Source organism: Mycteria americana, chromosome 6 (assembly GCF_035582795.1).
Source record: "Mycteria americana isolate JAX WOST 10 ecotype Jacksonville Zoo and Gardens chromosome 6, USCA_MyAme_1.0, whole genome shotgun sequence".
Taxonomy (NCBI): Eukaryota; Metazoa; Chordata; class Aves; order Ciconiiformes; family Ciconiidae; genus Mycteria; species Mycteria americana.
Genome location: NC_134370.1, coordinates 16556034 through 16571645, shown reverse-complemented (window position 1 = coordinate 16571645; position 15612 = coordinate 16556034). Strand labels below are relative to the sequence as shown.

At 41.3% G+C, this 15612-nt stretch overlaps 1 protein-coding gene across 3 annotated transcripts in view; it reads left to right on the top strand.

Annotated features, from left to right (window-relative positions):
* ARMH3 (armadillo like helical domain containing 3) overlaps positions 1-15612 on the top strand; it is a 135056-nt gene that overhangs the window by 9598 nt on the left and 109846 nt on the right. For all 3 annotated transcript variants that reach the window (XM_075504702.1, XM_075504704.1, XM_075504703.1), the window contains exons 5-13: positions 1329-1436; positions 2534-2626; positions 3501-3575; positions 4242-4328; positions 9838-9894; positions 10925-10968; positions 12498-12558; positions 13602-13648; positions 14326-14401. In XM_075504702.1, coding sequence (XP_075360817.1) covers positions 1329-1436; positions 2534-2626; positions 3501-3575; positions 4242-4328; positions 9838-9894; positions 10925-10968; positions 12498-12558; positions 13602-13648; positions 14326-14401 — 648 coding nt within the window. The remainder of the gene's footprint in view (positions 1-1328; positions 1437-2533; positions 2627-3500; positions 3576-4241; positions 4329-9837; positions 9895-10924; positions 10969-12497; positions 12559-13601; positions 13649-14325; positions 14402-15612) is intronic.

Genomic DNA, 15612 nt, shown 5'->3' with positions numbered 1-15612 from the left:
TAGTTATAGCTACATAGACAGTCTAGCCCAGCCTTGAATTCCCAAACTTGTATTCAGGCTCTTAGCAAAAGTTAGGCCAGGGCTCAAGTTTAGAATCCTGCTGTGTGAGTGTAAATAGGAACCAGGTAACACATCCTGAGCTTGAGTTGGGAGAGCGTTCCCTTAATCTGGCTGTGTTCATGTGGAAAGTGATCCTGAGCCCAAAATTTATTTAAACAATCTTTTCTTGAGAATGACCATGGTGACCAAAAGTTTGTTTAGCCCAGTATCCTGTCTCTGACAGTAACAAAAAAAAGGATGTCTACCTTACCCTTTTGCTTCTGTATGGTTCTAGAGGTGTGTTGATTCCTTGAGGTGGTCTTGTCTCCAGCTTTACATCTTCTGAAACTAATTACTTCTCACAGGTGAATTTAAGCTGGAATCTAAAACTGCAGTGGTTGTATTCCTGCCCATTCCCCTCTTCACAGACCTGAAAGGTGCCTGATGACAAAAGTCACCACAGACATTTCCCTTTCTTGGAGCAAATGAGACATTTGCTGTCCGTAAATTTTCTAGAGCGTCTGCTGGAAGCATAGTGTGCTGATACCTGTATGTTGCCAGTGATCTCCAAGAACTTGGTATGAATCAGTAATCCAGTGCCTGCAACAAGAAATGTGAAGGAGGTTACATTTAGTGGGAAGGTTCTTAGAGCCCCTGAGGTTGTTAGGAAGACTTAAGCTGCCTAGTAGTGTTGGAGACTTTTTTTTTTTTTTGACAAAGAGACAGTTTATTGGTCAGATTTAGTATAGCAGTGTGGTAATCAAACAGAAATTTGTGCTCTCTATAGCAAAAGCATCTGCTGTATGGATGGGCGTAATGTGATAAACTATGTTAATAAGAAATTAATCTGGAAAGCTCTAAGGCATGTCTCTCCATATATTGGACACTGCTTTTACCTTGCAGTGTCCTGACCAATATTTTTGGCCTTAAAGCCACACTTGGGTATTTTCCGAAGATCGTGGTCCTGTCTGGTACAAACTGGGTCTGGACAGAAGAAGCAGTAAGATTACCTTTCCTCAGAGTGCTATGAAATGAAGGGGTGAACAAACAGGAAAAATATGGACAAATATATTCTTCTCTAAATTTTTTTTGAGTTTTCAGCATCCAGGAACCTCCTTAGAAACAACAGAGGTGGAGGAGAGGTCAGACAAAATTTATGGCTTCCAGGCTGGTGGTATTCATTTAAATATCTGTGCTTTGCCAGTGCTAGGAGAGGGTCTCAGGGTGGGTTTTGCTACTGAGTTGTAGATGTTGCCTTACATCTTACCCTCTGATTTTTCCCTTTGCAGACTTTGTGTGCATTGATTCGGGGTGTCCATCAGAAGAACAAATCCACTTCTGGATTTGACATCATCAACATGCTTGTGGGTTTTGATAAGGCAGAGCTATGTATGAAGGTGAGGCCCTGGCAATGTAGAGAAACGGTTTGCACAGCAACCATGTTGCAGGGGCAGTGATTTGTAGACAGGTGTGTCTACCAAGGTGCAGCTTTTGGGGGAAGTATTCCAGCCACTTATTAAAAACGGCTGTCCTGAAGTTCTTTACCTGCTAGTGGCACAAAGACTCTTGGGGTCCCTGTGTGTGTTAGTAATATAACAGAGCACTTCTCTTTCTTTTCCTTTAGTTCCGTGCTGTGCAGTCACTATGGTTAAGAAATCTTAAGGCCAGAAAAGGCTGTCACAGGCCATTAGTAACTAGTATTGAACCTCATACCTTGTGCTTAATTTTTAGCTGATAGTCATATCCTGTGTTCTCACATTTCCATTGGCACATGTACCGTCTTAAATTTATTTGATGCTCTTCACTGTAAAGATGTTGAGTTTTGGGAAATGACAAAGTAATCAGTGATAAAGCTGAATTCCTGTTGTGTCTTTCATCTCTCTACAAATAGTAGTACATTTGGGGAAAATATTGAGTAGTAACTTGCCTATCAGAACTACATTTTTCCTTTAAGAATAACTATATTACCTGTAACCTGTAACTTGGAAAACAATTATTTATGAATATCTGTCAAACAGCTATATAGTACCCATTTTTAATCATAACTAATATATATACTATTAAATTGGAGGTGTGCTGCTTACAAAAAATCTCATGGTGCCTATAAGTAAAATGGAATATGGAAAAAAGAAAGCACTGGTATTACTGTCTTGCAAACAAAAAGGAAGATCATATTTGTGGAGCTCATATTACTTTGTGAATAAAATCTGTTGTTATAGGTATACAAAAATCTCTCACGCATCTAGAGAAAACTCTTGGAAAATGATCATGATGTTATGTTTGTAGTCATTGAAATGTAGTTAACACAAAACAATATTGAGAACCAATAGTGTGAATATGGCCTGTGTAACAGTAGTAATGCTTCAGTTATTGATTCAGGAATAACATGGCTTTATATTGGTGCTCTGGTATTTGAATCTCCCCAAAAGCTTTTTGTAACAAACATTTCAAATTATTTTAAATATTACTTTTAAATAATGTGATTGTTCTTTAGAATCTGATGGAGAGCTTGGACTCGCTTCTCTGTGCAGAAGGTTCTGAAAGCCTCAAAAGCTTGTGTCTGAAGCTACTGCTCTGCTTGGTGACGGTAAATAAATACCAGCTGTATAATAACTTAAAGGCTTATATGAGCCGCATCTTGAGGGATGGAGCTGTCTCAAAACTTGAGCAGAATGCTGCAGCATGAAGCTTAAGAAGGGGAAAGAAAATGTGAATGAGAACAAGGGTCAGCCCAGAATAGCATCATTGGTCTAACCATGATGCCAATACAGACTAGCAGACTGTTTTCACCTCATAAGATAGGGGGCAAAACGGGAGAGACACAGGAGGAGACATAGCGTCAATTGGATTCACAGTTGTTTTTTTTTTTTTTAGGGAAAAAGATATTTAAGAAGTCTCAGATAAATAGAAAGGGAGCAGAAGAGAAGGGTTGAGGAAAGACAGGAAGTGTGGAGTAGATGAGTGGTGAGGATGTGAAGAATGAGGAAGTTGGAACAAATGGCCACTCATCATCTCTTGGAGATGGTCAACTGTGAAATATTTTGGCTGCGATGAGAGATAATTGAGTGTGGGGGAGGTCTTCACTGCCCTGTTCGTGATGGGAAAGTGCTCAGTGGAGCATATGCGCCCTGTTTTTTCATCCTCTGCCTCCTGTGTAGCAGCCTGCTTCAGCTGCTGATGGCTGTTGTCATGCAGCTGTGTAAAATATCAATCTGTAGAGGAAAGGGGGAGCTCTTAGTACGTGGGTCATGCTTCTTGCCAGAGAGAGGGGTGGGAGGCAGGACAGATTTCTTTTACTTCATGTCTAGCTCTTCTGCTAGTCACACCTTGACTTGCTGACTAAGTGTGAGATTCTGGATAAATGTGTCCATCTGGTAGTAGAACTCTTCTGTTCCCAGTGTGTGCCAGAGGCAGCTACAGCATCATGGGAGTGAGATTGTAAAACTTGTGTTTGTACTCAGGTGACAGATAACATTAGCCAGAACACCATCCTGGAGTATGTGATGATTAACAGCATATTTGAAGCTATTTTACAGGTAAGGGTTCTTCCTTCTACTGCAGGGGCTCTTCCATAGTGAGAGCTTTCAGTTATATATTTGCTTTTCAGCGCAGCATAGCTGACTGGCACTGTGTGTTGCTTCCATTCATAGCTCAGTCATAGATTTTTTTTTTTTTTAATGCTGTCTCCTGCTTACTCTAGTCTGCTGTTTTTAGTCACTACTGAGTATTTAAAGTATTTTCACTTGAGACATTTGTGCATAGATAGAAGCTGAACAGATTTCTGGGCTAACTTCACAGAGAATTCCTGTATCAGAGGAACATTTTCAAAAGGCAGTCTGGATATATTGAGGTTTTTTCTGCTCTTTGATAAATTATACTTTTTAGAAGTGGAACTGGGCTTGGGGAAACCCAGAAAACTTGCACAGATAACGTTGGTGATGCACTGAGATACTGTCCAGTGCTGTTGAGAAATATATTTGCCTTTATGCCCAGAAGGCCTATGTGCATCCTCTCTGTGATAAATAAGCTTCTCTGTGCACAGAACTTCTTGGAAGCACTGACGCTCCCTCAGCCTTAAATATCCTCTTTCAGTTAGGACATAATTTGCTCTTATGCATACATTTCACGGCCACGCACTGTCTGAGAGTCACTGCAAGGTTCTGAAGCAGGCCTGAATAGAACTGTGTGATTATTTATTGCAGATCCTGTCCAGCCCACTTAGTCGCAGGGAACACGGCTATGATGCTGTTGTCCTTCTTGCCTTGCTGGTCAACTACAGAAAGTATGAGGTGGGTATTCTTCTGGATAACAGAAACATCAATTCTCTCTACTTTATTAATTTACACTGGCCTCTGGATTATTAAGGCAGCCTACAGTACAGTTTTTTTTATCTTTGTATCAGGGTATCAGCACAGAGCTACAGAAGTTTTGGAAGGCAATCATATTGTGCTAACTGTATCTGTCTCTGACGTGTATAATCAAATGTGTATGATACTCCTACAGCTCGTTTTGTGCAAGCATGAAAGAAACCACCTAGGGGATTTGTATTTCTTTCATGAAAGTATTCTGAGGAAGGTCCTTTTGGAAGAGTTACTGTTGTGCCAAACTTGCATGTTTGCCTCTGTGTGTGTGACTGTGCAGTTATACATAATCTCCAAAGTAAAATGAGCTGTCGGTCATCTTGGGCTTCAGACTGAATTTGTGATTCAGAACCTGACTGGCAGACTGAAAGAGCACAGATGCCCAGAAGAGATGGTGAAGCTGTGACCAAAGAATGAACTGAAACATCACAGCTAGTATTTCCAAGAGAAGTCTGTCTCTGTCTCTTTGACTGATTCCTCTTTGAGAAACTTTATTCATCTTCCTTTTTCTAAACTGGTTGTGCTACTTTGTGGTGTATTCCCATTTTTTTCTGTTATTAATCACTTTGAAAAAGAAACATTTCAAATGTCAAAAAAACACCTCATGTTGGCTTTTATTTGCATTAGGCATGATGCTTTAATGATCAATCTTATTTTTTTCCATAATTAGGAATATCTTAATATACTGAGATTGGCAAAAAATGGGATAACCCCTCCTCAACAGAATCACTGGGAGGGGGCAGGCTCCAAGTACCTGGTTTTATAATAGATCTTGTTTTGAATTATGAATAGGCCTAGAGAATAGGCAAAGACAGGAGCTACGCTTAGTGTCAAAGTAATCCCTGTTAATTTCTCTTTCCTGTGAATGTTGTCAGAATCATGAATTACAGATTCTGTTCAGTAATCTGTGCCGTGGTAGCATGGAACAGGAGCATGGAGCTTGGTTTCAGTATATGGCCATGAGGGAAAACTGATGGGAATGATATGAGTAGGGTTACTGATGAGGGCAGACTGGAAAGACCAGAGGTCTCATTGCAACATTGAGGTCAAAGGGTGGAGAGCTGTGTAGTCCCATGCCTGAGCTATGGATCCCTGTGTACTATAGTTTATGTCCTTAGTAAGGTAGAGTGCTGTGAGTACATAAGACTTGTCCTCTGCTCTTTGTGGTAGCTTTGTGTAGAGTATTGAGTTGGGGTCGAGTCCTTTGGAAAACATTGTCCTAGATGTCTCCAAACTGGGCACTTGAAATAAATTGTGCTGATGTTTAAAAAGTACAATCCAACCTGAGGCAGACGTGTAGCAGGGGGAATTTCAGCTTGAGTAAGTTCATCTGGCAAAGTTGAAAGCAACTTGAAGAAAGGTTTTATATGATGGCCGCCTGACACTGCCCTTTGTAAGCAGTGCTACAAGCAAAGCCTGTAGTAATGTAGTCATAATCTTTGTCCTTAAGTGGGGTAGCTGCTTTCATGTGCTGTTCTTTTGCCCTTAGAGTCAGTTTGGTGGTTGCCTGGTTGTCAGTGTATTGTAGCACACTTTCATGCTTCACAACTCTTGGAGTTCTCTTTGTAGTTAACTGTGCTGCAGCTGATAGGTTCTCTTTTGTTCTGAACTTCATTGGTTGCTAAATTGTGTTTCCAGCTGCTTAAGAAAATCTAATTAGGCTGAAAATTCATTAGTTGACTATGATTTTGTGTCTGTCTTTAATGTGAATACCAGTGTGTTTTGCATCAGGAAGGTCTTTCCTGTTTTTGGGATGTGAATTTTGTAGTCGCCTCTCAAATTCCCTGGGGAATATCTGTCCATGATTTCATTACCAGTGTAGCTGAGATCTTGGCTTGCTCATTAACTTCTGTTCTAGGAGTAAAAATGATTTACATGTCTTTACATGGAACCTTTAAAGGGATGTCCCTGATCTGAAACCCAATAATTTTCAAAAGTTGTTCCAAGTGTATACTTATTCAAGTCTTCAGCTATATTTTATGGTTTTTTTTAATCCTTGTCCTGATTTCAGAGAAAATATTTTTACCTTGATACTATGTGAGAGAAACATAAAAGAGTGACTAAATAATTGACTATATCCGGAAAATGGTGAAGCTAAGTGTACACAAAAGGCTGCCAAACAGAGAAAATGCTGTGAGGAAGAGTATTTATTTGGTCTCAGAGTTTTAAGGGATGGCTGCTAGAATAGCAAGTTAAAACATAAAATCAGGTAGTGACTTTTAAATAGTTAGATTCCTTGATGACATCTCGGTGTAAATTTCTTTGCCTCATGTTCAACCTGCTAGAATTGCATATTGTGTTTTTTGCTAGGCAGAGCTGAAAGAAATTAGTCAAAACGTGGGGTTTTCCCTTTGTGTGCTTGTCTGGCAGTGTATAGTGTATCCGACAGCCCTTCATGTCCAGCTATGTGGACTTGCCTCTCCTTGATATAGTCAACTACAGGTGCTGAAGGGACACTTATCAATATTGGAGAGTCAGAAAATTAATCTTTTTTTTTTTTTTTTTAAAAAAAGTCTCACACAACTCAAATTATTTTAAATTAATCTTTTTAACAAAAAGAGTAATTATTCAAGCTCCAATTCCCTGCAAGATGAACTGCCTGCAAAGGAGATGGCCTCATCAGGGCTGGCAGCAAAGCGGCTGAATCATCCCTAATGAGCATCCAGGGAAAAGTCTTGCAAGGGATAATCGAGTGGACTCTTGTTTGTGTTACAGATGTGAAGATAAGTTAAGCACCTAACTAGGGATTATACATGGTTAGCTTGGGTTTTTTTCTGCATTCTTTTCCTACCAAAAAATTTGTTTCCTGTAGGTTTGTGTTGGAGGCGGACGTACAATGGGGCCGTGGAGGAGATCTCACTCCCTCTGCCAGACCCGTGTGCTTTTTCATATAAAACTCACTTTGTATGATATGTCTCACCTGGGGATTGCTTTAAAAATTACCTGGTAATGATCTCCCTGCAGCTTCCACCTTCATTTCTATGAGATTGTTGGCATCTAATGGTGGGTGCTTCATGGAGGACATCTTGAGTGTTCCCAGGTTCCAGGAGTTTGTGTCTGTACCTCATCACTGACAAGAAGACCTTAATGGTATAGTGTTTGTTATCTCATGGCAGTGATAGGAAAAGACCTGTTTTCTCTGAAGAGCTGAGAATCATATTTTTGAGTTCATTCTGGAGGCAGGTGGAGGCAGAAGCTATTTCTAAGTTTGTGTAACTGCTTCACTGACACACTTTGAAGCTTTCAAAATGTGTATCAACCACTTTTCAAGGCTGTTGCATGTTTCTGCATGTTGTGGAGTGGCAGGTGTAATTTGGACTTTTAAAAGTTTTTCTGTGATTCCCAGTGAGAGAGGAACTGAACTCTGAAACAGCAGGATTAGAATAGGGAAGCAGGCAGGGAGTATGGGGTGGGCTTAGGGGTGCTTGTACAACTTGCAGGTTGCTGGTGTTCATCGTAGATGTGCAGACTGATGCTCACAGACAATGACTGGAACTGTTGGCTCTCAAGGAGGGGCAGGAGCAAACTGCACGCCCTGTGGGCAGCACAGGAAATACTCTCATCACACTGGTACAGCCTTGCATGCTGAAAGGCATTAGAAGCTGCCTTGTCCCATATAGAGTAATATGGTGTGTGGGTTACACTGGTTAGTCATCTTCCTGCTGCTTAAGGAGTTAGGGAAGCCTAGAGGAGGCATGGACTGTGTCAGGGGAATGGAATACTTCAGACATGAATTATTAAACAGACTTCTGCAGATATGGAAATGACAATTGAAAAGATAGAGGGCAGCGATCTGTAGGAAGCTAGGCCAGCTTCATGACCATATCAGCCATGCACTGATGACATCTTGCTGCCAAGAGGCAGGAGACGTAGAACATGCATCTTGGAAAGTCAAGGGCAATGGGAAGAGTTGTTCATAGGCTGGAGATGACAACGAACCCAGTCCCTCTCCCTTTCTGTGATGGGATGGAGTGTATGACTAGGTCTAGGGCAGCCTGGTGGCGTTGGTCAGTGTAGTATCTCCCAGTTTGCTTATTCCCCACATCTGGGAATTTGGATAACCCTGCAGCCTCTAATCTGGCATAGCGTTGCTGCCCATTGCCTGGAAAGGCCCCATCACTTTTATTGGTCATGAGTCACAGGCTGGCCTCTCTTCTGTGTGTGAGCTGTGGTGTGGAGAGTTTCTCCTTGTTGTATGAGGAGAGCAAGAGAATGACTGAAATTAGCAAAACTAAGATATATTTGCAAGGATGGTTTATAATCTATATTTAATTACGAATTTGTGAAGCTTGCTTCTGCTTTACTGACACTGACTAAATTTAATTTCTGAAGGGGAGCATGGTTGTACAGAGAGGACCATATATTGTTACTCAATAGGAGCCTCTACTCCAGCCTCAAGGAAATGTCTTTGCATGCTTCATGCACAGATGGGTTCTGTGTGAGTTTTCTGTCTTTCTGAGACAGCAGACAGGGCTGAGTGCTGCCAGAGGCAGGCTGACAGACTGGCTGAGCTTTGGTCTGCTCTGATCAGTTTCTTTTCTGAACAAAAAAGAAAGCCTGATCCTCCTAAAGCACCAAATAATTGTGAAAGCGGTGTTTTCTGATCAGCCTTATTTTTAACTTGCTGTCAAGCTGTGGGAAAATCAGTCTAATAACTGTGTAACTTGTAGGGCTGCATCTGATGCATGCTTTGTGTTTTATTCTTCCCTTGCACTTTGGACTTACTGCATAGATAGATCCTTTTCTTCTCTGTCCTGGTTCCAAATCAACTTTGTTAGTTTTGCACTGACACATATAAACCAGGAAAAACAAAATGTACATTGCTAATCTAAAATGCTTCCTAAATTATTAGGACTTACCTTTATAGATGGAGCCTGTGTGCTTTGTTCAGCTAAGTTAAAGGAATTTATATTCTCCAGAGACTTCTAGCTCTCAGTGGTGTAAACTGTTAAAGTGTTGAGCTCTAACCCAGCAGCAGATGAGTCTATAATGTTGTCATGCCTTCCTGGGTCCTCCTTCCTTTAAGCAATCTTTGCAAGGTGTTGCAGAAGGGAGATATCAGAACGCTAATGTTCAGTCCCAGCTTCACTGCTTGTTCCTGCTGCATAACTGTGTGTGTGTCACAGATAACAGGCTTGCAGGACAGCTGCTCCACTTTCAAGACTGACAGATGAGCTAGTGGAGGAGCAGAAACTCCTGCTCTTCTCAATAAAATCAGGAGACTGCCTGGCTGAGCCAGAAAAGAGAGGGTGTCCCAGGCATAGCGGCCTTAGTGTGTGCTGTGACTCCTGTTTCTTTGTGTGCATTCTGTTTTGTGGGACAGGAGAGAGATTCTTCACAGGTGGTTGGGTAAACTTGGAAAGATAATAGTGTTTTTTTCCTGAAGGCTGAACTTAAAACCAATTTTCTTTCTTCCTTATGCCCCCATCTTGAGCAGTCAGTGAATCCCTACATTGTGAAGCTCTCCATTGTAGATGATGAGGCCACACTCAATGTGAGTATTTAACTTCATTCCTCTGCACTGCTAGGGATGCTCTTTCACGTGTGGTTAGTGTAATGAATGCAGTCTGGTAGAAAGAAGGTCTAGGAACAGTGCTACTGCAAAGAACACCAGTCTAGTGGTTTTCTGCCCTAACTGCACTCTTACAATAGGTTAGGCAGCTCATGTTTTGGACAGTTTGATCACCAGTTAAATGGTAGGGGTGGTTAAAAAGCTAGGTAGCAAGGAACACGCTAAAGTTCATCTATTATACATTTATAAACTATCTATACACTATTTGCTGTCACATGCAGCACAGGAGGCTTATGCTAAAGAAGATCTCATTTCCAGTGCTGTGTCATCTGATTTTACCAGTCCACAAGTCAATTCTTGTAGTTCAGTGGAAGCTTGTATGCGAGTCAAGAGTCCTGCAACATATTTTGGGTTGTAGCCACTACCTAAGTTTTGTGTCCAGGCCTGGATAGAAAGTGGCAGCACACTGTGAGCTATGTGAGGTCTGGACTTAGAAGCTGTTCTTTAGGCATGAAGTAAAAAGCAAGCTCCATGCTAACTAAAGGGTGAGAACAGTTATTCTGAGTTAATTAAATTAGCTTGACAGAAAGGATGATCAGTAGCTGTGGAATGGTGGAGGCTGTTTGCAAGAATTGAAGAGGTTACTAGTGTTTATGGCCTTTGTTTTGAACTTTTGGATGTCTTTCCTGTGACACCAGCTTCCTTCTGAAGTTCTTTGCCACTTTATTGAGGCTTCTTGAGTGAGTAAGCTCTGTCTGGAGGTCCAAGGAGAGTAAATGTTCTCTGTTGAACTTAGTAATTAGATATTCAACTTTAAATTTTGGTGTCTTGATTTTTGGATGATATTTTTGTTGTATCATAGCATGTCTTAAGAATTCAAACAGCCTCAGGGGAAATTCTTCATAGCATGCTAGGTTATCCTGGGCGGGGGGTGCAGCACTGCTATGTGTGTTCAGTGTGTGATTTCCTGCATTGAGATGTGTAATGTAATATTTGTAATGCTTTTTTTCAGGGAATGGGACTTGTAATTGCCCAGGCTTTATCAGAATACAACAGGTAAAACCTAATTGTCTCTTGTTTTTCAATGCATGATAGTTGCTGTACCTTTCCACAAACTTTTTTTTGTGTTAAAGCACTTAACACCTAGCAGCCCTGATGCACCTGAAGAGGCAGGGAACAGTCTTATGCTTTGAGGTACTTCAGCTCAGTTGTTGCTGTCATTGCAAGTGTAAATGCATCTGTACCAGCTGTGCTTATGTGCTTCAGGAGAGATCTTGCTGTAGGGGGAAGATATCTATTGTATGTTTTTACTATCATGGATTTTACTTCTGTATGAACCTTGTGTAAAATCTTAGTCCCAAGTGAAAAGATAAATGATTTACTGAGTACTTCTCTGTTAGAAAATTGATTTAACTGAAACACCATGTAAACCAAATGTATCCAGGACTATCCACATGCCAGAACAGAGATGATTAGGGGATGTATGCTCTTGCAAATGGTAGAAAGCATTAACTGCTTCTGAAGAAAGAGCCAGAAAGCCAGCAGTAGGGGTAGCATGTTCCCAGCCTCTGCTTCATGAGCAACAGCACAAAATGTAGTTGTTTTTCTAAGAAGAAAGCGCTTCAGAAAAATTTGGAAACGTACAGCAATTTCACCTGAGCAACCCAGGACTTTTTCTTGTGCGGTAGGATTCTCAAAGTATCCAGAAAAATGTTTTAATTCCTTTGAAGGTCTGCTATTATAGATATGCAGATGACTTGCAAGATCAGCAAATCTTGTAAATGTATTTATCAGAGTAAATTATTACAGTAAAGCAGAAAAAAACCTCACTCACCCAACTTCCTTCATTCTGACAAAAGCTGTCTCAGACTATGGCCCGTTTTGCTTAGCTCTTTCTTTCCCCCTTTCCAAAAAATTTAAATTGCTTTCGTTGCATGTTGCATTGTGTGTGATCAGATTCCTGTATGAAAGATACAATAAATGGCCATGTGAGCTTTGCTAGTCCATTTGAATGCCCAATGAAGCAACTTGGCTTAAATCTGAGGTACCCAACTATTTGTTGACTTCACTTACTCCAGTTCCAGTCCCTTCACTTACTCCAGGAACACAGGATCAGGTAGGAGCAGGCCATGAACCGTAATGGTCCTCATGGTTTCTGCTGGCCATAGGGTGATCGATTCTGGTTTAGTCTGTAGCAGATGATGATTGAAATAAAACTGTTCTGTGGTTATTGACTGTGTGTGTTCACGTGGTTCATGAATGTTTTGCCAGTGCAGGACAAAATTTCCTAAGTCACTCAGTCCCTTTCCTTCTGCATTAGCCAAGACTGGATGTATCCTCTGTAACAGCACAGGCATTGTTCAGTCTCGCATCTTTCAGCAACCCCACTTCAACCCTACACAATTTACAAATATTTTAATACCCTTTGTGTCTGTCTTTGTGAGTTCTTGAGAAGGGCTTGTGAGTGTTGAAGCTTTCTTCGTCCTGTATCCTTATCAGATAAGACTGTCTCATAGGGATTTAGATAAAATAACCCTAGTTCCATTTCTAACCCTGAAGCTTCATCCTTGTTCCTTTTTGTTTAGGCAATACAAAGATAAGGAAGAGGAGCACCAGAGTGGTTTCTTCTCAGCCCTAACTAATATGGTAAGCAAGGAAGCAGTGTTTTTCTATTTTTAAAATAGGTATCTTCATGGAAGTTCAGCAGGAGGGTGTTTCCAAAAACTGTGAGTTTGGGATGTGGCTTCTGGAGGAGGAGATGCATTGATCCAATCCAGACCAAATACAATTGAAATGGCTGCATTCTGAGGAGCGTTTTGTTGTCTGGCTGGGAAAGCTCTTTCAAAGGATGAGATCTCTATTCTGTCATTGATAATTGAAATGGTTTTCCTTCATCTTCTTCATTCTAGTTGACTTTATTTTAAAAATCGCAATTACTTGTTGGACACTTTTAAACAGCTACCTATTTTTAAAAACAAGTTGCCGCTCTGCTGATGTAGCCTAAAACAGAGAAGCTGAATATTTTTGTGGCAAAGTCTAGTCTGTCACTAGCTTTAGAGATTTGTTTCTTTACTGTCTTGTTTCTCAAGCCTGAGTGCACTGTAGCTATGAAGTAAGCTTGGATTCTGCAATTGGCAGTGTCTGCATTTTCAGAGCAGTACCCTCCGAAGGCAATTGTGAATTTCTTCCTTGTAAAGAGTATCCACCGTTCCCCTTGTTCAGTTTGGCTTTGCTTTAGTCTGAGATTTAATTGTGGTTTGAGATCTAACTGACAGGAAAATTTCCTCTAAGTAAGGATAGTTCAGTGTTGACAGCTGTCTGTCAGGAGTGATATGGGTAAAACTGCTACCACTTTGGGGCAAGCAGATAGGAAATGATCTCTGTTGTCCTCTTACAGAATTGTAGACTAATGCAGGTTGGGATTCAAGATACAGTCCTTTTTTTTTGTCTTTTGTGATTTGACACGTGAAGCATTGGTCAGTGACAGTAGTGCAAAATAAAAAGTGTTTGTAGATGGTCATCCTGTTTCCCATTTGTATTTTACTAGTGTTAGAAAGAAAGTTGCATGTGTGCCTTGGATGAGAACAGCTCTCCCAGGGCACTTCTGATTTAGTTAAATCGGTGTCTTCTCTCTTTTTGTTTAATAGCTTTCACAAATTCCTCTTATGCAATACTCTTTCTTTCCATAGGTGGGCAGCATGTTCATAGCAGATGCTGATGAGAAGATCTCAGTCCAGTAAGTGCACAGATGTTAGTTACACAATGAATGGCAACTCACCGCACTGGTCAACATGATCCGCTCCATCATGGAGCTGTTCTAACGTAGTGAAGCAAACTAGAGAGACAAGTTCTCTTGTAACTAAAATGGTACCACACCCCTGCAAACCATGGGTTCTCACTTAAGTGAGAAGGGTGCAGCAGGAGGAGCCACAGCTGAATTGCTTGTAATGAAGTGTATAAAAAACCCCCTGTGGGTTTTATGAGGCATTTTTAACATATAATAGGCATGTTGGAGGTGGCAGATGGGAAGTGATGGTTCATGCACTCTTGTCCCCAACAAAATGTTGTCTAAATCAAGGGAGCAGGTGATAAATATGAGGGTTTGTGGTGTCTGTAGGAACCTCTCCCCTTAAAAGAAAGGACTTTAAAGGGAAAACAGTATTTGAGCAACAAGGGAGACCTTCAGCAGGAAGGGAACAAAGACTAGTTGAGCTCTAAAATAGCTATTTTTGTGGATTGCTAAGAACTACTACTAATTGGAAGAACAACTGGATTGCAGAGGCAGAGTTTTATATAGTTGAAAAAAAATTCCTTCTTCCAGATGGGCCATGCTTCTGAAAAACTTTGCTGTTGGGATTCTCATCTGGTGTTAACCCTTAACTAACTGTGCTTTTGTCTGTATCCTTTCCACAGAACAAATGAAGCAATCCTTCTGGCCCTCTATGAAGCTGTTCACTTAAACCGGAATTTCATCACAGTTCTGGCACAAGTGAGTTTCAGTGCGATGTTTGCCCATTTCTTTGTAGTGGACATCTTTGAAATTAGAGAGTCAGAAATGGAACCAGTGAAAAGATAAGTTTTCTTTATTTTCCCCTGCATACTTGTCATAGGTGTAGGTGAGCATGACAGATCAGAAGCAGACCAGGGCATGGGTTTATTATAGTTTTAGGAAATGTTTCCTGCCTTGCCAGAAAATGAGTAAAGTTCTGAGGGGACAGCTCGTGTTGGAATGAGCCATTTTTCCCACTGAATGGGAAGGGCTGTGTGGAGTGCCTTCTGTGCCCTATTGATACTGCCTTTAGGGGGAGGATGGAATGAGTGGACTGGTAGGGATAAGATTGCTGCAGCTATCAGAGCAATTCATGCTCTTGCTAAGTTAGGGTTGGGGGAAGGAGGCTGATCCAGCTCCAAAGTTGGATGAATTGTCCTGTCTGGGTGTGCACAGACTGCATGTTGTTGTCTGTTTGGGTATCCTTCGCTTAGGGACTAATTGACATGTGACGACTGTTGTTTCAAGTACTATTTTGTGTTCAACCTTCCTTGGAAAGCCCAACCTCTTTTGCTTGGGAGATTGTTGCCGGAGCATAGCGCTCCTCCTTGTGCTGTTTATGGTGAAGAAACAGCTATGGCAGCCTTCTGAGAAGCAGGGGGCTGCTCCATACCTCTGATCACAAACCTCTGGATGCTTTTCTAAACACTTTGTGAGTTTGCAAAGGTGGTTATTGCTGGGAGGCAGATAATGAGTCTGTCTGATCCGGTGATCGTGCTGTGGCTGGCTGGAAGGATAGCTTGATGGGTTTAGGAAAACATTTAGGTTTAGGCTTTTAATTTTAGTTTGTAAGTACTGCTGGTAATCTGTGAGAAAAATGACATCAACAAAACAGTTAACACCGTTGCCCAGTTGTTTCAGGTCCTCAGAGTGCAGCCATGCATCACAGGCTAGACGCTGGGCATGATGGAGGAGACCTTTGGGGACTCCTGACAGTAGTGGTGATGGAAGAGGCCTGATAGGCAGACCTGCTGTCTCTGAAGAAAGCTTCTGTTCTACAGGTGGTTAGCTTGCTGAGGTTCCCTGCCTCTCTTTTCCCAGGTTATTCATTCCTACCACTTGTGAGAGATTTCTGCTCTTTCAGTTCTGTGTAACACCAACTCAGGCCTTTCTGTGGTCGAGATATCCCTGAGGGAAGAGAGGCCTTTGGC